The sequence below is a fragment of the Lucilia sericata genome, unplaced genomic scaffold (assembly GCF_015586225.1).
Source record: "Lucilia sericata isolate MDLA Ls3-8-SP2 unplaced genomic scaffold, ASM1558622v1 Contig000283F_arrow, whole genome shotgun sequence".
Classification (NCBI taxonomy): Eukaryota; Metazoa; Arthropoda; class Insecta; order Diptera; family Calliphoridae; genus Lucilia; species Lucilia sericata.
In genome coordinates, this window is record NW_023994308.1 from 208,038 (window position 1) to 232,469 (window position 24,432).

Sequence of the window (24,432 nt, forward strand, 5' to 3'; positions counted from 1 at the left end):
AACTAGAACTGAACTAGAACTGAACTAGAACTGAACTAGAACTGAACTAGAACTGAACTAGAACTGAACTAGAACTGAACTAGAACTGAACTAGAACTGAACTAGAACTGAACTAGAACTGAACTAGAACTGAACTAGAACTGAACTAGAACTGAACTAGAACTGAACTAGAACTGAACTAGAACTGAACTAGAACTGAACTAGAACTGAACTAGAACTGAACTAGAACTGAACTAGAACTGAACTAGAACTGAACTAGAACTGAACTAGAACTGAACTAGAACTGAACTAGAACTGAACTAGAACTGAACTAGAACTGAACTAGAACTGAACTAGAACTGAACTAGAACTGAACTAGAACTGAACTAGAACTGAACTAGAACTGAACTAGAACTGAACTAGAACTGAACTAGAACTGAACTAGAACTGAACTAGAACTGAACTAGAACTGAACTAGAACTGAACTAGAACTGAACTAGAACTGAACTAGAACTGAACTGAACTAGAACTGAACTAGAACTGAACTAAACTGAACTAGAACTAGAACTGAACTAGAACTGAACTGAACTAGAACTGAACTAGAACTGAACTGAACTAGAACTGAACTAGAACTGAACTAGAACTGAACTAGAACTGAACTAGAACTGAACTAGAACTGAACTAGAACTGAACTAGAACTGAACTAGAACTGAACTAGAACTGAACTAGAACTGAACTAGAACTGAACTAGAACTGAACTAGAACTGAACTAGAACTGAACTAGAACTGAACTAGAACTGAACTAGAACTGAACTAGAACTGAACTAGAACTGAACTAGAACTGAACTAGAACTGAACTAGAACTGAACTAGAACTGAACTAGAACTGAACTAGAACTGAACTAGAACTGAACTAGAACTGAACTAGAACTGAACTAGAACTGAACTAGAACTGAACTAGAACTGAACTAGAACTGAACTAGAACTGAACTAGAACTGAACTAGAACTGAACTAGAACTGAACTAGAACTGAACTAGAACTGAACTAGAACTGAACTAGAACTGAACTAGAACTGAACTAGAACTGAACTAGAACTGAACTAGAACTGAACTAGAACTGAACTAGAACTGAACTAGAACTGAACTAGAACTGAACTAGAACTGAACTAGAACTGAACTAGAACTGAACTAGAACTGAACTAGAACTGAACTAGAACTGAACTAGAACTGAACTAGAACTGAACTAGAACTGAACTAGAACTGAACTAGAACTGAACTAGAACTGAACTAGAACTGAACTAGAACTGAACTAGAACTGAACTAGAACTGAACTAGAACTGAACTAGAACTGAACTAGAACTGAACTAGAACTGAACTAGAACTGAACTAGAACTGAACTAGAACTGAACTAGAACTGAACTAGAACTGAACTAGAACTGAACTAGAACTGAACTAGAACTGAACTAGAACTGAACTAGAACTGAACTAGAACTGAACTAGAACTGAACTAGAACTGAACTAGAACTGAACTAGAACTAGAACTAGAACTAGAACTGAACTAGAACTGAACTAGAACTGAACTAGAACTGAACTAGAACTGAACTAGAACTGAACTAGAACTGAACTAGAACTGAACTAGAACTGAACTAGAACTGAACTAGAACTGAACTAGAAGAACTAAACTGAACTAGAACTGAACTAGAACTGAACTAGAACTGAACTAGAACTGAACTAGAACTGAACTAGAACTGAACTAGAACTGAACTAGAACTGAACTAGAACTGAACTAGAACTGAACTAGAACTGAACTAGAACTGAACTAGAACTGAACTAGAACTGAACTAGAACTGAACTAGAACTGAACTAGAACTGAACTAGAACTGAACTAGAACTGAACTAGAACTGAACTAGAACTGAACTAGAACTGAACTAGAACTGAACTAGAACTGAACTAGAACTGAACTAGAACTGAACTAGAACTGAACTAGAACTGAACTAGAACTGAACTAGAACTGAACTAGAACTGAACTAGAACTGAACTAGAACTGAACTAGAACTGAACTAGAACTGAACTGAACTAGAACTGAACTAGAACTGAACTAGAACTGAACTAGAACTGAACTAGAACTGAACTAGAACTGAACTAGAACTGAACTAGAACTGAACTAGAACTGAACTAGAACTGAACTAGAACTGAACTAGAACTGAACTAGAACTGAACTAGAACTGAACTGAACTAGAACTGAACTAGAACTGAACTAGAACTGAACTAGAACTGAACTAGAACTGAACTAGAACTGAACTAGAACTGAACTAGAACTTAACTAGAACTGAACTAGAACTGAACTAGAACTGAACTAGAACTGAACTAGAACTGAACTAGAACTGAACTAGAACTGAACTAGAACTGAACTAGAACTGAACTAGAACTGAACTAGAACTGAACTAGAACTGAACTAGAACTGAACTAGAACTGAACTAGAACTGAACTAGAACTGAACTAGAACTGAACTAGAACTGAACTAGAACTGAACTAGAACTGAACTAGAACTGAACTAGAACTGAACTAGAACTGAACTAGAACTGAACTAGAACTGAACTAGAACTGAACTAGAACTGAACTAGAACTGAACTAGAACTGAACTAGAACTGAAGTAGAACTGAACTAGAACTGAACTAGAACTGAACTAGAACTGAACTAGAACTGAACTAGAACTGAACTAGAACTGAACTAGAACTGAACTAGAACTGAATTAGAACTGAACTAGAACTGAACTAGAACTGAACTAGAACTGAACTAGAACTGGACCAGAACTGAACTAGAACTGAACTAGAACTGAACTAGAACTGAACTAGAACTGAACTAGAACTGAACTAGAACTGAACTAGAACTGAACTAGAACTGAACTAGAACTTTCTTTTTTATAGAACATTTTAGGAAATTGTTTTAATAGAAATTTTTTGTAAAATTTCTCTCTTGATAGAACATTTTTTATAGAAATTTTCGTAAAATTTTTCTTTTATATAGAAAATTTTCTTTAATCATATAATTGGTACTCCTGGACCCCAGTCCTTAAAACTACTTGCTTTGGTTTTTCTCTGCGAACGACAAAAAAGCTTAACTCAAGGGAAGTTAAAGTTAAATTGATAACAAACTGAATTAACTCTACAAACACATTAACTAGTACATTTATTACATTATACACACACATTTATTACAAGTGTAATTTTATACATACAAACCTGGCGTGTGTTTGCAGTGAGTTTTGTGCCACATGTTGTAAGAGTTTAAAGTTAAATTATAACAACAAATCAACTTTAGTATTTATTCATTTGTTTATTCGTTCTTTTTCTTCTTTTAGTTTTTGTATTGTTGTTTTTTTGCAAGTGACCTGTAATTACAATATTATAAATATTTAAAAACTTTAATTTCATGTCTGTATACGAAAGAACATGTCCTTATTAAACAAAGGAATAAAAAAATAATCTCTTGTAATTTAAATTTGTTTAAGGTCTTGAACTAAACATTCGATAAAAAATATTACAACTAAAAAAATATTAACTCTATCCCTAAGTGTGTAGATCCATATCTATACATCTTATTATTACACATTTTAATTATTTTCATTTTAATATACATAGTTGCAATTTAACATGTGCTCAAGTAGAAATATTAAAATAGAACTTGCTCATGCAATACATTTTTTTTATTCATTTCTTTACTCCCTAATTTCATGCTAGTTTTCCAAGGATGTCATATTTCTTATTGTTTTGTGCCCTTATCACCAGCAACAACAACATCACCATTACCGCCTTCATCGCAATACAAACATATTAAAAAAAATAAACTTGCAACCCTTTATTATGTTCGTTTTGCTGAAAACATTTCATTCATTCAAAATAGTCTTTGTGTTCCCATTCCTGTTCTTGGGCATATTTGTATGTGTTCATGTATGGTGTCACTTGCATAAAGGTCAACCATTCTCTGTGGAATGAAAGAAATAGTTTTGTTGTTGTTGGTGTTGTTATGGTTGGTTGTTGTTATTATTAAAGTGCTTCAATTGTCGGTTAGGGGGTATTTATTTCGCCTTATCATTTACTGCAATTTACACTAGAGAAAAGGATTTTGGAAAGGAAATTAAGAAACTGGAAGGGAAACAGAACTAGAGCTGGAACAGAGCTCGAACAGAACTAGAACTAGAACAGAACTAGAACAGAACTAGAACAGAACTAGAACAGAACTAGAACAGAACTAGAACAGAACTAGAACAGAACTAGAACAGAACTAGAACAGAACTAGAACAGAACTAGAACAGAACTAGAACAGAACTAGAACAGAACTAGAACAGAACTAGAACAGAACTAGAACAGAACTAGAACAGAACTAGAACAGAACTAGAACAGAACTAGAACAGAACTAGAACAGAACTAGAACAGAACTAGAACAGAACTAGAACAAAACTAGAACAGAACTAGAACAGAACTAGAACAGAACCAGAACAGAACTAGAACAGAACTAGAACAGAACTAGAACAGAACTAGAACAGAACTAGAACAGAACTAGAACAGAACTAGAACAGAACTAGAACTAGAACAGAACTAGAACAGAACTAGAACAGAACTAGAACAGAACTAGAACAGAACTAGAACAGAATTAGAACAGAATTAGAACAGAACTAGAACAGAATTAGAATAGAATTAGAACAGAACTAGAACAGAACTAGAACAGAACTAGAACAGAACTATAACAGAACTATAACAGAACTAGAACAGAACTAGAACAGAACTAGAACAGAACTAGAACAGAACTAGAACAGAACTAGAACAGAACTAGAACAGAACTAGAACAGAACTAGAACAGAACTAGAACAGAACTAGAACAGAACTAGAACAGAACTAGAACAGAACTAGAACTAGAACAGAACTAGAACAGAACTAGAACAAACTAGACAGAACTAGAACAGAACTAGAACAGAACTAGAACAGAACTAACAGAACTAGAACAGAACTAGAACAGAACTAGAACAGAACTAGAACAGAACTAGAACAGAACTAGAACAGAACTAGAACAGAACTAGAACAGAACTAGAACAGAACTAGAACAGAACTAGAACAGAACTAGAACAGAACTAGAACAGAACTAGAACAGAACTAGAACAGAACTAGAACAGAACTAGAACAGAACTAGAACAGAACTAGAACAGAACTAGAACAGAACTAGAACAGAACTAGAACAGAACTAGAACAGAACTAGAACAGAACTAGAACAGAACTAGAACAGAACTAGAACAGAACTAGAACAGAACTAGAACAGAACTAGAACAGAACTAGAACAGAACTAGAACAGAACTAGAACAGAACTAGAACAGAACTAGAACAGAACTAGAACAGAACTAGAACAGAACTAGAACAGAACTAGAACAGAACTAGAACAGAACTAGAACAGAACTAGAACAGAACTAGAACAGAACTAGAACAGAACTAGAACAGAACTAGAACAGAACTAGAACAGAACTAGAACAGAACTAGAACAGAACTAGAACAGAACTAGAACAGAACTAGAACAGAACTAGAACAGAACTAGAACAGAACTAGAACAGAACTAGAACAGAACTAGAACAGAACTAGAACAGAACTAGAACAGAACTAGAACAGAACTAGAATAGAACTAGAACAGAACTAGAACAGAACTAGAACAGAACTAGAACAGAACTAGAACAGAACTAGAACAGAACTAGAACAGAACTAGAACAGAACTAGAACAGAACTAGAACAGAACTAGAACTAGAACAGAACTAGAACAGAACTAGAACAGAACTAGAACAGAACTAGAACAGAACTAGAACAGAACTAGAACAGAACTAGAACAGAACTAGAACAGAACTAGAACAGAACTAGAACTAGAACAGAACTAGAACAGAACTAGAACAGAACTAGAACAGAACTAGAACAGAACTAGAACAGAACTAGAACAGAACTAGAACAGAACTAGAACAGAACTAGAACAGAACTAGAACAGAACTAGAACAGAACTAGAACAGAACTAGAACAGAACTAGAACAGAACTAGAACAGAACTAGAACAGAACTAGAACAGAACTAGAACAGAACTAGAACAGAACTAGAACAGAACTCGAACAGAACTAGAACAGAACTAGAACAGAACTAGAACAGAACTAGAACAGAACTAGAACAGAACTAGAACAGAACTAGAACAGAACTAGAACAGAACTAGAACAGAACTAGAACAGAACTAGAACAGAACTAGAACAGAACTAGAACAGAACTAGAACAGAACTAGAACAGAACTAGAACAGAACTAGAACAGAACAGAACAGAACAGAACAGAACTAGAACAAAACTAGAACAGAACTAGAACAGAACTAGAACAAAACTAGAACAGAACTAGAACTGAACTAGAACAGAACTAGAACAGAACTTGAACAGAACTTGAACAGAACTAGAACATAATATAAAACTCAAACATTCGTTCATCAGATCGTATACTTGTTGAAAAATTTTATACAAATACGAAATTGCTCATACCGCCTGTAGAACCAATTGAAGTATTCTTAACTATTTTAAAATCTTTCCTTTAACGTAAAAATTTTACACTCTATTATTTTGGGAAATGGTGTAATTCATATTAAAATTTTTAACATTCTGGTGTTCATTCTTTGTGTCGATACCAAAGGCGCCATATTGTCCGTTAAGGAATGAGTTCAACATTTTTATTTTCTGTTAAACATTCCTTGTTCAATTTTCTCACTTGCTTATGACAAAAAGCGACAAACCGACACACTTCCAACAGAAATAGCAACAATAATAACAAAAATACAACAAGAAACGTAATGACATTTCTCAATTTAAGCGGGGTACAATAACAAAATTAACAAAACAACAACAACATCAAGCATAACGCGGCTGTAAAGACAGAGTCAGAGAAAATAGCAACAATAATTGAACATTTTGACAAGCTGACACCATTGAGAACAAATTTATTCAATAACTGTTGTTATTGTAGTTCTTACTGTGTGCACAAGGACTTTATAGTCGGGTGTTGCAAACTTAAGTTGCAATAAAAAGGACTTTTAATGACTTAGATCAGGATAATAATGATGAGTTCATAAATCAAAACAAATAAAATAACAAAATGAAAATGAAACTAACAAAGGCTACAGAACGCTACAACAATAAGGGAAAAAAGTAAAAGTTATTTGCATAAAAAGTGTGTTAACTATGTTTGTTATTTGCATACTGAGTTTGTACGTATCAATTAGAAATTTAAATAGAATTTTGTAAGTCTTTTAGGAAGGAAGGGGAAAAACAAAAGAGCTTTAACTAAACTTCTTTGTTAAAAGTATTTAAAGTCGGAGGGTGTTTTTTTTTATTGTTTGTTTATTACTAGTTCTGTTCTAGTTCAGTTCTAGTTCAGTTCTAGTTCAGTTCTAGTTCAGTTCTAGTTCAGTTCTAGTTCAGTTCTAGTTCAGTTCTAGTTCAGTTCTAGTTCAGAGTTCAGTTCTAGTTCAGTTCTAGTTCAGTTCTAGTTCAGTTCTAGTTCAGTTCTAGTTCAGTTCTAGTTCAGTTCAGTTCTAGTTCAGTTAGTTCAGTTCTAGTTCAGTTCTAGTTCAGTTCTAGTTCAGTTCTAGTTCAGTTCTAGTTCAGTTCTAGTTCAGTTCTAGTTCAGTTCTAGTTCAGTTCTAGTTCAGTTCTAGTTCAGTTCTAGTTCAGTTCTAGTTCAGTTCTAGTTCAGTTCTAGTTCAGTTCTAGTTCAGTTCTAGTTCTTCTAGTTCAGTTAGTTCAGTTCTAGTTCAGTTCTAGTTCAGTTCTAGTTCAGTTCTAGTTCAGTTCTAGCTCAGTTCTAGTTCAGTTCTAGTTCAGTTCTAGTCAGTTCTAGTTCAGTTCTAGTTCAGTTCTAGTTCAGTTCTAGTTCAGTTCTAGTTCAGTTCTAGTTCAGTTCTAGTTCAGTTCTAGTCAGTTCTAGTTCAGTTCTAGTTCAGTTCTAGTTCAGTTCTAGTTCAGTTCTATTTCAGTTTAGTTCAGTTCTAGTTCAGTTCTAGTTCAGTTCTAGTTCAGTTCTAGTTCAGTTCTAGTTCAGTTCTAGTTCAGTTCTAGTTCGTTCTAGTTCAGTTCTAGTTCAGTCTAGTTCAGTTCTAGTTCAGTTCTAGTTCAGTTCTAGTTCAGTTCTAGTTCAGTTCTAGTTCAGTTCTAGTTCAGTTCTAGTTCAGTTCTAGTTCAGTTCTAGTTCAGTTCTAGTTCAGTTCTAGTTCAGTTCTAGTTCAGTTCTAGTTCAGTTCTAGTTCAGTTCTAGTTCAGTTCTAGTTCAGTTCTAGTTCAGTTCTAGTTCAGTTCTAGTTCAGTTCTAGTTCAGTTCTAGTTCAGTTCTAGTTCAGTTCTAGTTCAGTTCTAGTTCAGTTCTAGTTCAGTTCTAGTTCAGTTCTAGTTCAGTTCTAGTTCAGTTCTAGTTCAGTTCTAGTTCAGTTCTAGTTCAGTTCTAGTTCAGTTCTAGTTCAGTTCTAGTTCAGTTCTAGTTCAGTTCTAGTTCAGTTCTAGTTCAGTTCTAGTTCAGTTCTAGTTCAGTTCTAGTTCAGTTCTAGTTCAGTTCTAGTTCAGTTCTAGTTCAGTTCTAGTTCAGTTCTAGTTCAGTTCTAGTTCAGTTCTAGTTCAGTTCTAGTTCAGTTCTAGTTCAGTTCTAGTTCAGTTCTAGTTCAGTTCTAGTTCAGTTCTAGTTCAGTTCTAGTTCAGTTCTAGTTCAGTTCTAGTTCAGTTCTAGTTCAGTTCTAGTTCAGTTCTAGTTCAGTTCTAGTTCAGTTCTAGTTCAGTTCTAGTTCAGTTCTAGTTCAGTTCTAGTTCAGTTCTAGTTCAGTTCTAGTTCAGTTCTAGTTCAGTTTCTAGTTCAGTTCTAGTTCAGTTCTAGTTCAGTTCTAGTTCAGTTCTAGTTCAGTTCTAGTTCAGTTCTAGTTCAGTTCTAGTTCAGTTCTAGTTCAGTTCTAGTTCAGTTCTAGTTCAGTTCTAGTTCAGTTCTAGTTCAGTTCTAGTTCAGTTCTAGTTCAGTTCTAGTTCAGTTCTAGTTCAGTTCTAGTTCAGGTTCTAGTTCAGTTCTAGTTCAGTTCTAGTTCAGTTCTAGTTCAGTTCTAGTTCAGTTCTAGTTCAGTTCTAGTTCAGTTCTAGTTCAGTTTCTAGTTCAGTTCTAGTTCAGTTCTAGTTCAGTTCTAGTTCAGTTCTAGTTCAGTTCTAGTTCAGTTCTAGTTCAGTTCTAGTTCAGTTTCTAGTTCAGTTCTAGTTCAGTTCTAGTTCAGTTCTAGTCAGTCTAGTTCAGTTCTAGTTCAGTTCTAGTTCAGTTCTAGTTCAGTTCTAGTTCAGTTCTAGTTCAGTTCTAGTTCAGTTCTAGTTCAGTTCTAGTTCAGTTCTAGTTCAGTTCTAGTTCAGTTCTAGTTCAGTTCTAGTTCAGTTCTAGTTCAGTTCTAGTTCAGTTCTAGTTCAGTTCTAGTTCAGTTCTAGTTCAGTTCTAGTTCAGTTCTAGTTCAGTTCTAGTTCAGTTCTAGTTCAGTTCTAGTTCGTTAGTTCAGTTCTAGTTCAGTTCTAGTTCAGTTCTAGTTCAGTTTCTAGTTCAGTTCTAGTTCAGTTCTAGTTCAGTCCTAGTTCAGTTCTAGAACTGAACTAGAGTTAAACTATTTTTTTCTAAATAAGGGATTTCTTTGAAATTTGTGTATACAATAACACACATACAATTTAATTTTAAAATCTTTTCAACAGTTTTAATAAGTTTGATAATATGTGAATACCTACTTATATCACATTTTTAATTTATTTATCCATAACTTCATCTCTTTTCTCATTACAGTTTTTCAACGCACCAACTTTGCCAATGACGAACAGTAGTTAATGTCGGATTATATTTAAGTAAAAGGATTTTTCCATTTAGATACTGTTACCAGCGAGAGCAGCAGCAATGACATCATTTATAACGGAAAAAATCAAAATATTCTTAAATAACACATCAGCAAAAATCACATAATTTTATACATCGCATTATATTATTTTTCATTTGCTGTGATTTATCATCTCAACCAGCCATTGAAGCGAAAACGAAGAAAAAAAGAAAAAAATCAACAACTGCAACAAATCCAACATAACCTTAATTTAATTGAGGTTATGTTGAAAACCCTCATTCATACTACAACTCGAAATACTGGTAACACTTTGAGTCTTCTACAAAACTTTTCCAAGGGAAAAAACTGAGAAGCTAAAGCAACACATCAACTTTTTATGAATATAATAAAAATTCAGCAAAAAAGGAATTTGAAATTAAAACGTCGACTACTATACATCACCACCATCTACACATTTAAACATCACTGTTAATTACGTCATTACTTTCAACCTCGTCATCATCCATAAACTGAAATAAAATGAAATGATTCATAAGCTGTGACTACGTTACCGTTCTTCTTCGACTCTTTTTTTTATAAACGACTTTTGCAACCAAATAAATTTGCGAAAAATAACGTAAATAAAATAAATTAAAAAAGCTTTTCCTTGCGCCCTCCAAAACAAACTTTTTCAATACTTGGCACTTTTTTATGTAAATTTTTTATTGAGAAAAAAAGAAGAGAAAGAAAACAAACCAACAAATCATCTTACAACAAACCAGAGGTTTTCTTTTTTACGGCTTAATTATAATAACAACAACAAAAACAAAAAAAAAAACAACTTGACTGATAGTTTATATTAATTATTATATTATAAATTTAACTTTTTTATATAAGCTTAAGCCTGAACGAAACAAAACGAATTACAACAAGAACAATTTTTACTAGCTGAATTCCTTACAACAAAATTAAACAACAACAACAACAAAACGTAACTTTAAAAAAAAAAAATTCTTCTTTGTCTCGAAACCAGTGATCTCCAGTTACAAAAGAAAATTAACAAAAAACAAAAATACAAATCTAAAGCTTCAATTTCTTCATCATAATGCTTAAGAAAATAATTATTTTATATTTATAAAGCTGCTTTGTTTTTTTTTTGTTGTAAATATAAGAATTTTTTCTTAATTAAATGCTGCTTTTTCTACTTCAAACTGTCTACTTCCTTCTGCAAAACTGAGAAAAATAAAGAAAAACAAAAACAAACAACAAAAAAGAGAAGCATTTAACAACTCCAACTTTACATTTAATTTTTATATATTTATATAAAAAAAACAACTAAGGATTAAATAAAAAAATAATCACACTGTAAAATTTACACTCCACCTACTCCCTGTTTGAGAGTTTAAAAACAAAAACAAACAATCAAACATACAACATACAACTCCTTCTCCTTTAACACACCTACAACAACTGTCTCAACATTAATTGCAATTGCAACTACATTTTGCCATTGTGTTGGTGTTTTGGTGTGAGAGTTAGTGAGTTTGTGTCTTTGGGGTGTGAGTGATAGAGTGTGTGCGTGCGAGTGCATCTAACAACTTGTCTAACAATGGGGAACAAATGCTGCAGCAAACGTCAGGACCAGGAACTAGCTCTTGCTTATCCAACCGGCTATAAAAAGTCCGATTATACATTTGGTCAAACACACATTAACAATACGGGCCAGAAGCATAATAATGGCGGTTCATTGGATTCCCGCTATACACCCGATCCAAATCGTGTTCCCTTGAAAATTGCTGCTAAGAGTGGAGTGGATATAATAAGGCCGCGAACAACGCCAAGTAAGTGGAATTTTAATTATTTTAAGTTCGAAAATCTTTCGAAATTTGAAAAATATTTTCAAAATTTTTCTTTAAAATGAGAAATTTTCTAAAAATAAAAAGATATATTTCGAAAAACTTCCATAAAAAGTCAGAATATTCGAAATTTATTTATAAAAAGACAAATTTTGCTAAATTTGATGAAAATTTTCTCTGAAAAGTGAAATATTTCAAAAATTTTTCAAAAAAAAAAAAGAAAAAAATAAATAAATTTGTTTGAAAAGAAGATACATTTTTCCGAGAAATTCTCAATAAAAATAGATATTTTGCTTTAAATTTTCTATAAAAAAAGACATTTTTTGGAAATTATTTTTAAAATAAAATTTTTTCTAAAAATATTAATTTTTTGGAAAATATTAAAAAAAATGTTTTTTTTTTTTTTGCCAGAAACGTTGAAAAAAATTAAATTTAGTTCAGTTCTAGTTCAGTTTCGGTTAAGTTCTGGTTAGTTCTAGTTCAGTTCTAGTTCAGTTCTAGTTCAGTTCTAGTTCAGTAGTTCAGTTCTAGTTCAGTTCTAGTTCAGTTCTAGTTCAGTTCTAGTTCAGTTCTAGTTCAGTTCAGTTCAGTTCTAGTTCAGTTCCAGTTCAGTTCTAGTTCAGTTCTAGTTCAGTTCTAGTTCAGTTATAGTTCAGTTCTAGTTCAGTTCTAGTTCAGTTCTAGTTCTAGTTCAGTTCTAGTTCAGTTCTAGTTCAGTTCTAGTTCAGTTCTAGTTCAGTTCTAGTTCAGTTCTAGTTCAGTTCTAGTTCAGTTCTAGTTCAGTTCTAGTTCAGTTCTAGTTCAGTTCTAGTTCAGTTCTAGTTCAGTTCTAGTTCAGTTCTAGTTCAGTCTAGTTCAGTTCTAGTTCAGTTCTAGTTCAGTTCTAGTTCAGTTCTAGTTCAGTTCTAGTTCAGTTCCAGTTCAGTTCAGTTCAGTTCTAGTTCAGTTCTAGTTCAGTTCTAGTTCAGTTCTAGTTCAGTTCTAGTTCAGTTTAGTTCAGTTCTAGTTCAGTTCTAGTTCAGTTCTAGTTCAGTTCTAGTTCAGTTCTAGTTCAGTTCTAGTTCAGTTCTAGTTCAGTTCTAGTTCAGTTCTAGTTCAGTTCTAGTTCAGTTCTAGTTCAGTTCTAGTTCAGTTCTAGTTCAGTTCTAGTTCAGTTCTAGTTCAGTTCTAGTTCAGTTCTAGTTCAGTTCTAGTTCAGTTCTAGTTCAGTTCTAGTTCAGTTCTAGTTCAGTTCTAGTTCAGTTCTAGTTCAGTTCTAGTCATTCTAGTTCAGTTCTAGTTCAGTTCTAGTTCAGTTCTAGTTCAGTTCTAGTTCAGTTCTAGTTCAGTTCTAGTTCAGTTCTAGTTCAGTTCTAGTTCAGTTCTAGTTCAGTTCTAGTTCAGTTCTAGTTCAGTTCTAGTTCAGTTCTAGTTCAGTTCTAGTTCAGTTCTAGTTCAGTTCTAGTTCAGTTCTAGTTCTAGTTCAGTTCTAGTTCAGTTCTAGTTCAGTTCTAGTTCAGTTCTAGTTCAGTTCTAGTTCAGTTCTAGTTCAGTTCTAGTTCAGTTCTAGTTCAGTTCTAGTTCAGTTCTAGTTCAGTTCTAGTTCAGTTCTAGTTCAGTTCTAGTTCAGTTCTAGTTCAGTTCTAGTTCAGTTCTAGTTCAGTTCTAGTTCAGTTCTAGTTCAGTTCAGTTCTAGTTCAGTTCTAGTTCAGTTCTAGTTCAGTTCTAGTTCAGTTCTAGTTCAGTTCTAGTTCAGTTCTAGTTCAGTTCTAGTTCAGTTCTAGTCAGTTCTAGTTCAGTTCTAGTTTAGTTCTAGTTCAGTTCTAGTTCAGTTCTAGTTCAGTTCTAGTTCAGTTCTAGTTCAGTTCTAGTTCAGTTCTAGTTCAGTTCTAGTTCAGTTCTAGTTCAGTTCTAGTTCAATTCTAGTTCAGTTCTAGTTCAGTTCTAGTTCAGTTCTAGTTCAGTTCTAGTTTAGTTCTAGTTCAGTTCTAGTTCAGTTCTAGTTCAGTTCTAGTTCAGTTCTAGTTCAGTTCTAGTTCAGTTCTAGTTCAGTTCTAGTTCAGTTCTTGTTCAGTTCTAGTTCATTTCTAGTTCACTGCTAGCTGATTTCAGGTCTGATTAAATTCTAGTTCATAAAATAAAATTGTTTAATAAAAAAGAGAAAAATTAAAAAAAAAAATTTCAAAATTTTTTTAGTTTTTAAAATTTTCCAAAATATTTTTAAAACTTTTTTAGTTTTTAAAATTTTCCAAAATATTTTTAAAACTAATTTTGAAAAGTTTAAAAGCCGAGCAAAAATCTAAAGTTTGTAAATTTTCGAAATTCCATAATCTTTTTGCCTTTAATTGTTAAATATTTATAACCATAAAATACTCAAGAAATATTTGCTAAAATCACAACAAATCATGTTTATTTTGACCTGATTAAGTTCGTAAGCTCTCTTTTTTCAATAAAATACCCAAATTGATGATGATATAATAATATGGTTGATTAGCGCGTGCCAAAAGACACTCGTTTATGACCAATAAACGTTTTTACTATCCAATTTATTTTTAGTTTTTTTTTGTTGTTGTTTCTATTTCGTTAAATATTTAATCACGTTTTTGAGAAGAGTGTTCTTAACCTAATTAAGGTATTTTCGCACATTTCTTTTGTTTATTTATTATTGTTGTTGTTATTAGGTTTGTTACATGTTTCCTATGGTTTGTTCACCTTGGCCTCATATTATTTATACGTGTATATTTGTTTCAACTTTTATGTTTACGAATGAATGTATGTCCTCATTTTAGAATTCTGTATTTTCTATTTATTTCACTTTTCTCACTTTGTTTTTACTATTATTGAGCTGTTAAATCAAAGTCAACAATTCAACGTGAACAAAGTCCATAGAACAAAGTCCATAGATTTTTTTTATTCGCAAAAAAAGTTTAAAGCCAAAAAATAGGAGAAATAAAAGCTATTGAAAGGACTATAATAAACAAACCCATCATCATCATTAAAAATGTTATAAATAATTAAAAATTATACGAAAAAAAAAGAAATAAAAACTACTGCAGAGAAAAATTTTGCCAGATTTTTTAATCAAGCGACAGTTTAGTGAAAAGGAGATGATGATGGCTCATATCTTGTTTTTGTTGCCATGATTTATAAATGAGAAAACAATATAGAAATGTTGAAAAAACTGAAACAGAAAGCTGGCATTGAATTCAAATTTGTTCTTTTTTTTCGTTGTTTACGTTATTTGCATTTTCATGTTTTACAAATCGAATGCCAGCCAACATTATTACCATTGAATATTATTGAACTTGATAGATTATGTTACATTGAACAAAAAAATTAAAAAAAAAAAAAACAATAAAACAAGACAAATAAAACTACTAGTACGAAAGTTTGTTTGTTGAAATAATAACCATGAAAGAAAAAACAAATATGTCTGTTAATTTAAAATGCGACAAAGATATTAAAAATTCATGAACACTTCTTTTTTTAAGGTTTGACTTTCTATTAAAACCTCTATAGGCATTTCAATGTTAAATAAACGGCAAAGAATAGCGAATTTATAAAAATTGTTTAATAAATTTTCTGTTTATGAAATGTTTTATAGAAAATGTTTCTTTTTTTATAGAAAATGTGTCTTTTTATATTTATTTTATTGTGGAAAATTGACGGAAAATTTGTTCGCTTTCGCTTTTTTCGGAAATTTTTGCGTTATAAAGAATATTTTTGAAAATTTTCGCTTTTCATTGAACTGTTTCCAAAATTTTAAATTGTTATTTAAAGTTTTTGTTATTTAGTTCTAGTTCAGTTCTAGTTCAGTTCTAGTTCAGTTCTAGTTCAGTTCTAGTTCAGTTCTAGTTCAGTTCTAGTTCAGTTCTAGTTCAGTTCTTTTCATTGAACTGTTTCCAAAATTTTAAATTGTTATTTAAAGTTTTTGTTATTTAGTTCTAGTTCAGTTCTAGTTCAGTTCTAGTTCAGTTCTAGTTCAGTTCTAGTTCAGTTCTAGTTCAGTTCTAGTTCAGTTCTAGTTCTGTTCTAGTTCAGTTCTAGTTCAGTTCTAGTTCAGTTCTAGTTCAGTTCTAGTTCAGTTCTAGTTCAGTTCCAGTTCAGTTCTAGTTCAGTTCTAGTTCAGTTCTAGTTCAGTTCTAGTTCAGTTCTAGTTCAGTTCTAGTTCAGTTCTAGTTCAGTTCTAGTTCAGTTCTAAGTTCAGTTCTAGTTCAGTTCTAGTTCAGTTCTAGTTCAGTTCTAGTTCAGTTCTAGTTCAGTTCTAGTTCAGTTCTAGTTCAGTTCTAGTTCAGTTCTAGTTCAGTTCTAGTTCAGTTCTAGTTCAGTTCTAGTTCAGTTCTAGTTCAGTTCTAGTTCAGTTCTAGTTCCAGTTCTAGTTCGTTCTAGTTCAGTTCTAGTTCAGTTCTAGTTCAGTTCTAGTTCAGTTCTAGTTCAGTTCTAGTTCAGTTCTAGTTCAGTTCTAGTTCAGTTTCTAGTTCAGTTCTAGTTCAGTTCTAGTTCAGTTCTAGTTCAGTTCTAGTTCAGTTCTAGTTCAGTTCTAGTTCAGTTCTAGTTCAGTTCTAGTTCAGTTCTAGTTCAGTTCTAGTTCAGTTCTAGTTCAGTTCTAGTTCAGTTCTAGTTCAGTTCTAGTTCAGTTCTAAGTTCTAGTCAGTTCTAGTTCAGTTCTAGTCAGTTCTAGTTCAGTTCTAGTTCAGTTCTAGTCAGTTCTAGTTCAGTTCTAGTTCAGTTTCTAGTTCAGTTCTAGTTAGTTCTAGTTCAGTTCTAGTTCAGTTCTAGTTCAGTTCTAGTTCAGTTCTAGTTCAGTTCTAGTTCAGTTGTCTAGTTCAGTTCTAGTTCAGTTCTAGTTCAGTTCTAGTTCAGTTCTAGTTCAGTTCTAGTTTCAGTTCTAGTTCAGTTTCTAGTTCAGTTCTAGTTCAGTTCTAGTTCAGTTTCTAGTCCCGGTTCTAGTTCAGTTCTAGTCAGTTCTAGTTCAGTTCTAGTTCAGTTCTAGGTCAGTTCTAGTTCAGTTCTAGTTCATTCAGTTCTATGTTCAGTCTTGTTTCAGTCTAGTTCAGTTCTAGTTCAGTTCTAGTTCAGTTTCTAGTTCAGTTCTAGTTCAGTTCTAGTTCCTTCTAGTCAGTTCTAGTTCAGTTCTAGTTCAGTTCTAGTTCAGTTTCTAGTTCAGTTCTAGTTCAGTTCTAGTTCAGTTCTAGTTCATTTCTAGTTCAGTTCTAGTTCAGTTCTAGTTCAGTTCTAGTTCAGTTCTAGTTCAGTTCTAGTTCAGTTCTAGTTCAGTTCTAGTTCAGTTCTAGTTTAGTTCTAGTTCAGTTCTAGTTCAGTTCTAGTTCAGTTCTAGTTCAGTTCTAGTTCAGTTCTAGCTCAGTTCTAGTTCAGTTCTAGTTCAGTTCTAGTTCAGTTCTAGTTCAGTTCTAGTTCAGTTCTAGTTCAGTTCTAGTTCAGTTCTAGTTCAGTTCTAGTTCAGTTCTAGTTCAGTTCTAGTTCAGTTTGGGGGTTTAACTTTCTTAAACTAATTATTATTTTCTCAAGAATTTCCTTATTAGTTTATGGCAAAAAACAAGAAATATAATCTTTAGTTATTAATTATTTTATTTATGCACTTTTTAAAATGAAACCATACAAATGAGACTTTTCAAAACTTTTACCGTCGCTAGTATATTTAAAACATATTAAAGAAACAAAAACAACAAAATCATGTTTATATTATATTCACTTTTCAATGTAATGCAGTTCGTTTCCCTTCAATTACTTTCAATTTATTTTAACCCTTAGCAAATAGAACTGCAGACTGTTTGACTGTTTGACAAACAGACATAATTTTCTGCTCTTTTTACCTTAAACTTGCAAGAAAAACTTGTTTGTTTGTGAAAAGTGCTAAAATGTAGAGAGAAAAAAATATAAATTTTCTAAACTAATTTCCTTATTAATTTTATTTTTCAAATTTCCTTTACAGCCGGCGTACAGGCAGCTGTTGCTGGTGGTATCCCTAAACGACGTGTCGTTGTGGCTTTATACGATTATAAATCACGTGATGAGTCTGATTTGAGTTTTATGAAAGGCGACCGTATGGAGGTAATCGATGATACCGAATCGGATTGGTGGCGTGTAGTTAATTTGACTACAAGGCAAGAGGGTTTGATACCTTTAAATTTTGTAGCCGAGGAGCGAAGTGTGAATAGTGAAGAGTAAGTTTAATTTTGGGAATATTAAGTTAAGAAAAATAATTAAAATTTGATTTTTTTTTTTCTCTGGCAGTTGGTTCTTTGAAAATGTTTTGCGCAAAGAGGCCGACAAATTGTTATTGGCGGAGGAGAATCCACGAGGAACATTTTTGGTAAGACCCTCGGAACATAATCCAAATGGTTTTTCATTATCTGTTAAAGACTGGGAAGATGGTCGTGGCTATCATGTTAAACATTATCGTATAAAACCCTTAGATAATGGCGGCTACTATATAGCCACCAATCAAACGTTCCCCTCCCTACAAGCTCTAGTTATGGCCTACAGCAGTAAGTAGTTGTTATTGCAATTCCAATTGTTTTCAGTTTGTTTCTAATTTCTTTTGTTGTTTTCTTCAAATATAGAAAATGCTTTGGGTCTCTGCCATATACTGTCACGACCTTGTCCCAAACCACAACCACAAATGTGGGATTTGGGTCCAGAATTGCGGGATAAATATGAAATACCACGTTCAGAAATTCAACTAATACGTAAATTAGGTCGCGGCAACTTTGGCGAAGTATTTTATGGTAAATGGCGTAATAGCATTGATGTTGCTGTTAAAACACTACGTGAGGGCACAATGTCGACAGCTGCCTTCCTGCAAGAGGCTGCCATAATGAAAAAGTTTCGTCATAATCGTTTGGTTGCACTTTATGCGGTTTGTTCACAGGTTTGTGCATCGCCATCATCATTATTATACTAACAGATCATATAATACAAGACATCGTTTGTATTTTTTTAACAATAGACATTTTTTATAGTTTTCCCCTCTTAAATTTTCTGCTATTTGAACTGTTGAACTGTTTTCCAGCTTGCTTTCTTGCTACCTATTGTGGCATGAAAATGTTATTAGATTTTTTTTAAAGTTCAAGTTGTTCTTTTCTTCATTTATTTCTTTCTCTCTTTCGTTTTTAATTTATACTTTTTTTTATTATACTAGTTTAGTTTATAAAACTTTTTACGAAGTTTGGTTAGGAAATATTTTAAATCGTTAAAACTGTTTCATTTTAGTGAAATGTTGACGTTGTAACTTAGTTCATAAAAGTATTACAATGTTAGTAGTTTCACAAGAATAAAACTTTCTTATATACAAATTAGACATTTTATAAAGTATAAGTTATGAAATGTGCGTATGTGTGTATTTATGCACAATATGTAACATTTAGATTAATTAATTTAAAGATTATCAAGAGGAGTATATTCTTTTGAATGTGAAAAGTTTTGCATAGCGCAGCAGAAATGTGTTAAATTGTTTAAAAATATTAAAAATTATAGTTTTATAATTTTATTCAAAAATTAACAGATTACTTGGAGATTTTCTTAACTTAGTTAGTTCAATTCTAGTTTAGTTCTTGTTCAGTTCTAGTTCAGTTCTAGTTCAGTTCTAGTTCAGTTCTAGTTCAGTTCTAGTTCAGTTCTAGTACAGTTACTAGTTCAGTTCTAGTTCATTTCTAGTTCAGTTCTAGTTCAGTTCTAGTTCAGTTCTAGTTCAGTTCTAGTTCAGTTCTAGTTCAGTTCTAGTTCTAGTTCAGTTCTAGTTCAGTTCTAGTTCAGTTCTAGTTCAGTTCTAGTTCAGTTCTAGTTCAGTTCTAGTTCAGTTCTAGTTCAGTTCTAGTTCAGTTCTAGTTCAGTTCTAGTTCAGTTCTAGTTCAGTTCTAGTTCAGTTCTAGTTCAGTTCTAGTTCAGTTCTAGTTCAGTTCTAGTTCAGTTCTAGTTCAGTTCTAGTTCAGTTCTAGTTCAGTTCTAGTTCAGTTCTAGTTCAGTTCTAGTTCAGTTCTAGTTCAGTTCTAGTTCTAGTTCAGTTCTAGTTCAGTTCTAGTTCAGTTCTAGTTCAGTTCTAGTTCAGTTCTAGTTCAGTTCTAGTTCAGTTCTAGTTCAGTTCTAGTTCAGTTCTAGTTCAGTTCTAGTTCAGTTCTAGTTCAGTTCTAATTCAGTTCTAGTTCAGTTCTAGTTCAGTTCTAGTTCAGTTCTAGTTCAGTTCTAGTTCAGTTCTAGTTCAGTTCTAGTTCAGTTCTAGTTCAGTTCTAGTTCAGTTCTAGTTCAGTTCTAGTTCAGTTCTAGTTCAGTTCTAGTTCAGTTCTAGTTCAGTTCTAGTTCAGTTCTAGTTCAGTTCTAGTTCAGTTCTAGTTCAGTTCTAGTTCAGTTCTAGTTCAGTTCTAGTTCAGTTCTAGTTCAGTTCTAGTTCAGTTCTAGTTCAGTTCTAGTTCAGTTCTAGTTCAGTTCTAGTTCAGTTCTAGTTCAGTTCTAGTTCAGTTCTAGTTCAGTTCTAGTTCAGTTCTAGTTCAGTTCTAGTTCAGTTCTAGTTCAGTTCTAGTTCAGTTCTAGTTCATTTAGTTCAGTTCTAGTTCAGTTCTAGTTCAGTTCTAGTTCAGTTCTAGTTCAGTTCTAGTTCTAGTTCAGTTCTAGTTCTAGTTCAGTTCTAGTTCTAGTTCAGTTCTAGTTCAGTCTTGTTCAGTTCTAGTTCAGTTCTAGTTCAGTTCTAGTTCAGTTCTAGTTCAGTTCTAGTTCAGTTCTAGTTCAGTTCTAGTTCAGTTCTAGTTCAGTTCTAGTTCAGTTCTAGTTCAGTTCTAGTTCAGTTCTAGTTCAGTTCTAGTTCAGTTCTAGTTCAGTTCTAGTTCAGTTCTAGTTCAGTTCTAGTTCAGTTCTAGTTCAGTTCTAGTTCAGTTCTAGTTCAGTTCTAGTTCAGTTCTAGTTCAGTTCTGTTCGTTCTAGTTATTCTAGTTCAGTTCTAGTTCAGTTCTAGTTCAGTTTCTAGTTCAGTTTAGTCAGTTCTAGTCAGTTCTAGTCAGTTCTAGTTCAGTCTAGTTCAGTTCTAGTTCTAGTTCAGTCTAGTTCTAGTTTCTAGTTCTAGTTCAGTTCTAGTTCAGTCTGTCAGTTCTAGTTCAGTTCTAGTTCAGTTCTAGTTCAGTTCTAGTTCAGTTTAGTTCAGTTCTAGTTCAGTTCTAGTTCAGTTTCTAGTTTCAGTTCTAGTTCAGTTCTAGTTTCAGTTCTAGTTCAGTTCAGTTCAGTTCTAGTTCAGTTCTAGTTCAGTTCAGTTCTAGTTCAGTTCTAGTTCTAGTTCTAGTTCTAGTCTCTAGTTCAGTTCTAGTTCAGTTCTAGTTCTAGTTCAGTTCTTCGTTCAGTTCTAGTTCTAGTTCTATGTTCCAGTTTAGTTAGTTCTGTTCAGTTCTAGTTTCAGTTCTAGTTCAGTTCTAGTTCAGTTTAGTTCAGTTCTAGTTCAGTTCTAGTTCAGTTCTAGTTCAGTTCTAGTTCAGTTCTAGTTCAGTTTCTAGTTCAGTTCAGTTCAGTTCTAGTTCAGTTCTAGTTCAGTTCTAGTTCAGTTCAGTTCTAGTTCAGTTCTAGTTTCCGTTCTAGTTCATAGTTCAGTTCTAGTTTAGTTCATGTCTTCTATTTCAGTTCTTAGTCAGTTCTAGTTCAGTTCTCGTCAGTTCTAGTTCAGTTCTAGTTTCAGTTCTAGTTCAGTTCTAGTTCAGTTCTAGTTCAGTTCTAGTTCAGTTCTAGTTCAGTTTATAGTTCAGTTCTAGTCAGTTCTAGTTCAGTTCTAGTTCAGTTCTAGTTCAGTTTCTAGTTCAGTTCTAGTTCAGTTCTAGTTCAGTTCTAGTCAGTTCTAGTTCAGTTCTAGTTCAGTTCTAGTTTCAGTTCTAGTTCAGTTCTAGTTCAGTTCTAGTTTCAGTTCTAGTTCAGTTCTAGTTCATTCTAGTTCAGTTCTAGTTCAGTTTAGTTCAGTTCGTTCAGTTATAGTTCTATTTCAGTTCTAGTTCAGTTCTAGTTCAGTTCTAGTTCAGTTTCTAGTTCAGTTCTAGTTCAGTTCTAGTTCAGTTCTAGTTCAGTTCTAGTTCAGTTCTAGTTCAGTTCTAGTTCAGTTCTAGTTCGTTCTAGTTCATTCTAGTTCAGTTCTAGTTCAGTTCAGTTCAGTTCTAGTTACAGTTCTAGTTCAGTTCTAGTTCAGTTTCTAGTTCAGTCTAGTTCAGTTCTAGTTCAGTTCTAGTTCAGTTCTAGTTCAGTTCTAGTTCAGTTCTAGTTCAGTTCTAGTTCAGTTCTAGTTCAGTTCTAGTCAGTTCTAGTCAGTTCTAGTTCAGTTCTAGTTCAGTTCTAGTTCAGTTCTAGTTCGTTCTAGTTCAGTTCTAGTTCAGTTCTAGTCAGTTCTAGTTCAGTTCTAGTTCAGTTCTAGTTCAGTTCTAGTTCGTTCTAGTTTCAGTTCTAGTTCAGTTCTAGTTCAGTTCTAGTTCAGTTCTAGTTCAGTTCTAGTTCAGTTCTAGTTTCAGTTCTAGTTGTCAGTTCTAGTTCAGTTCTAGTTTCAGTTCTAGTTCAGTTCTAGTTCAGTTCTAGTTCAGTTCTAGTTCAGTTCTAGTTCAGTTCTAGTTCAGTTCTAGTTCAGTTCTAGTTCAGTTCAGTCAGTTCAGTTCTAGTTCAGTTTAGTTCAGTTCTAGTTCAGTTCTACTTCAGTTCTAGTTCAGTTCTAGCTTCAGTTCTAGTTCAGTTCTAGTTCAGTTCTAGTTCAGTTCTAGTTCAGTTCTAGTTCAGTTCTAGTTCAGTTCTAGTTCAGTTCTAGTTCAGTTCTAGTTCAGTTCTAGTTCAGTTCTAGTTCAGTTCTAGTTCAGTTCTAGTTCAGTTCTAGTTCAGTTCTGTTCAGTTCTAGTTCAGTTCTAGTTCAGTTCTAGTTCAGTTCTAGTTCAGTTCTAGTTCAGTTCTAGTTCAGTTCTAGTCAGTTCTAGTTCAGTTTCTAGTTCAGTTCTAGTTCAGTTCTAGTTCAGTTCTAGTTCAGTTCTAGTTCATTTCTAGTTCAGTTCTAGTTCAGTTCTAGTTCAGTTCTAGTTCAGTTCTAGTTCAGTTCTAGTTAGTTCAGTTCTAGTTCAGTTCTAGTTCAGTTCTAGTTCAGTTCTAGTTCAGTTCTAGTTCAGTTCTAGTTCAGTTCTAGTTCAGTTCTAGTTCAGTTCTAGTTCAGTTCTAGTTCAGTTCTAGTTGAGTTCTAGTTGAGTTCTAGTTCAGTTCTAGTTCAGTTCTAGATCAGTTCTAGTTCAGTTTTACTTCAGTTCTAGTTCAGTTCTAGTTCAGTTCTAGTTCAGTTCTAGTTCAGTTCTAGTTCAGTTCTAGTTCAGTTCTAGTTCAGTTCTAGTTCAGTTCTAGTTCAGTTCTAGTTCTAGTTCAGTTCTAGTTCAGTTCTAGTTCAGTTCTAGTTCAGTTCTAGTTCAGTTCTAGTTCAGTTCTAGTTCAGTTCTAGTTCAGTTCTAGTTCAGTTCTAGTTCAGTTCTAGTTCAGTTCTAGTTCAGTTCTAGTTCAGTTCTAGTTCAGTTCTAGTTCAGTTCTAGTTCAGTTCTAGTTCAGTTCTAGTTCAGTTCTAGTTCATTACTATTTCAGTTATAGTTCAATTTTAGTACAGTTCTAGTTCAGTTTTAGTTTCATTTACTTTATTTTATTGATATGATTAATTTTATTAAAAGTTTTTCTTTGTGTATCGCTTTATAATTTCCACTTACCACCGTGTTATTACCATCTACAGGAAGAACCCATTTACATTGTTCAAGAATACATGTCTAAAGGCAGCTTACTAGATTATCTACGCGAAGGCGATGGACGCTATTTACACTTTGAAGATCTCATCTATATTGCTACACAGGTTGCCTCCGGTATGGAATATCTGGAATCGAAACAACTAATACATCGTGATTTGGCAGCTCGTAACGTTCTAATAGGCGAAAATAATGTAGCGAAAATATGTGATTTCGGTTTGGCGCGCGTCATAGCGGACGATGAATATTGTCCGAAACAGGGTTCCCGCTTCCCAGTCAAATGGACAGCACCGGAGGCCATTATATATGGTAAATTTTCAATAAAATCCGATGTCTGGTCATATGGTATACTGCTCATGGAATTATTTACATACGGACAAGTGCCATATCCTGGTATGCATAGTCGTGAAGTCATTGAGAATATTGAACGTGGCTTCCGTATGCCAAAGCCGACAAATCATTATTTCCCCGATAATATTTATCATCTGTTGTTGCAATGTTGGGATGCGATACCGGAGAAGAGACCAACGTTTGAATTTTTAAATCATTACTTTGAATCGTATTCGGTGACGTCTGAGGTGCCCTATCGAGAGGTGCAAGATTAGGATAAGTTTATAAATATTCAATATTTAGGTATAATACTTTAAGTTCTTTATATATACATATATACACATATAAATATTTACATACAAAAAAAAAAAAAACAAAAACATAAACAAATTCCCTAATTTTCTTTTCTAGTTTTTGTTTTAATTTTTTCTTTAACATTTTTTATGCATTAATTTTTTTCTATTATTGCTCTTACTTTATGGAACTGAAATATTGAATTATTTTTTTTTTTGTTGTTTTTAGTTATTAAAATTTATAAAAACAAAACCTATAACAAAATTAAAAAAAAAAAAACACATAACAACGCCAATATATATGTTTTAAGGCATATATAAATCAAATTATTAAAAAAAACAAAAATATATTTATAAAAAAATAAGCAATTTTTTTAATTAAAAAAAGTAAAA

The 24,432-nt window shown here is 32.9% G+C and overlaps 1 protein-coding gene across 2 annotated transcripts in view; it reads left to right on the top strand.

Moving 5' to 3' along the window:
• Positions 1 to 24,137, top strand: part of LOC119603207 (tyrosine-protein kinase Src64B) — an 88,416-nt gene extending 64,279 nt beyond the window's left edge. Inside the window, exons 3-7 of one of the 2 annotated variants that reach the window (XM_037955150.1) lie at positions 9,822 to 11,690; positions 17,638 to 17,869; positions 17,940 to 18,193; positions 18,269 to 18,576; positions 23,407 to 24,021. In XM_037955150.1, coding sequence (XP_037811078.1) covers positions 11,459 to 11,690; positions 17,638 to 17,869; positions 17,940 to 18,193; positions 18,269 to 18,576; positions 23,407 to 24,021 — 1,641 coding nt within the window. In that variant the 5' untranslated portion in view covers positions 9,822 to 11,458. Of the gene's footprint in view, positions 1 to 9,821; positions 11,691 to 17,637; positions 17,870 to 17,939; positions 18,194 to 18,268; positions 18,577 to 23,406 lie in introns of both variants that reach the window. The other variant, XM_037955151.1, reaches the window with a different exon arrangement.
• Positions 24,138 to 24,432: the final 295 nt, after the last annotated feature.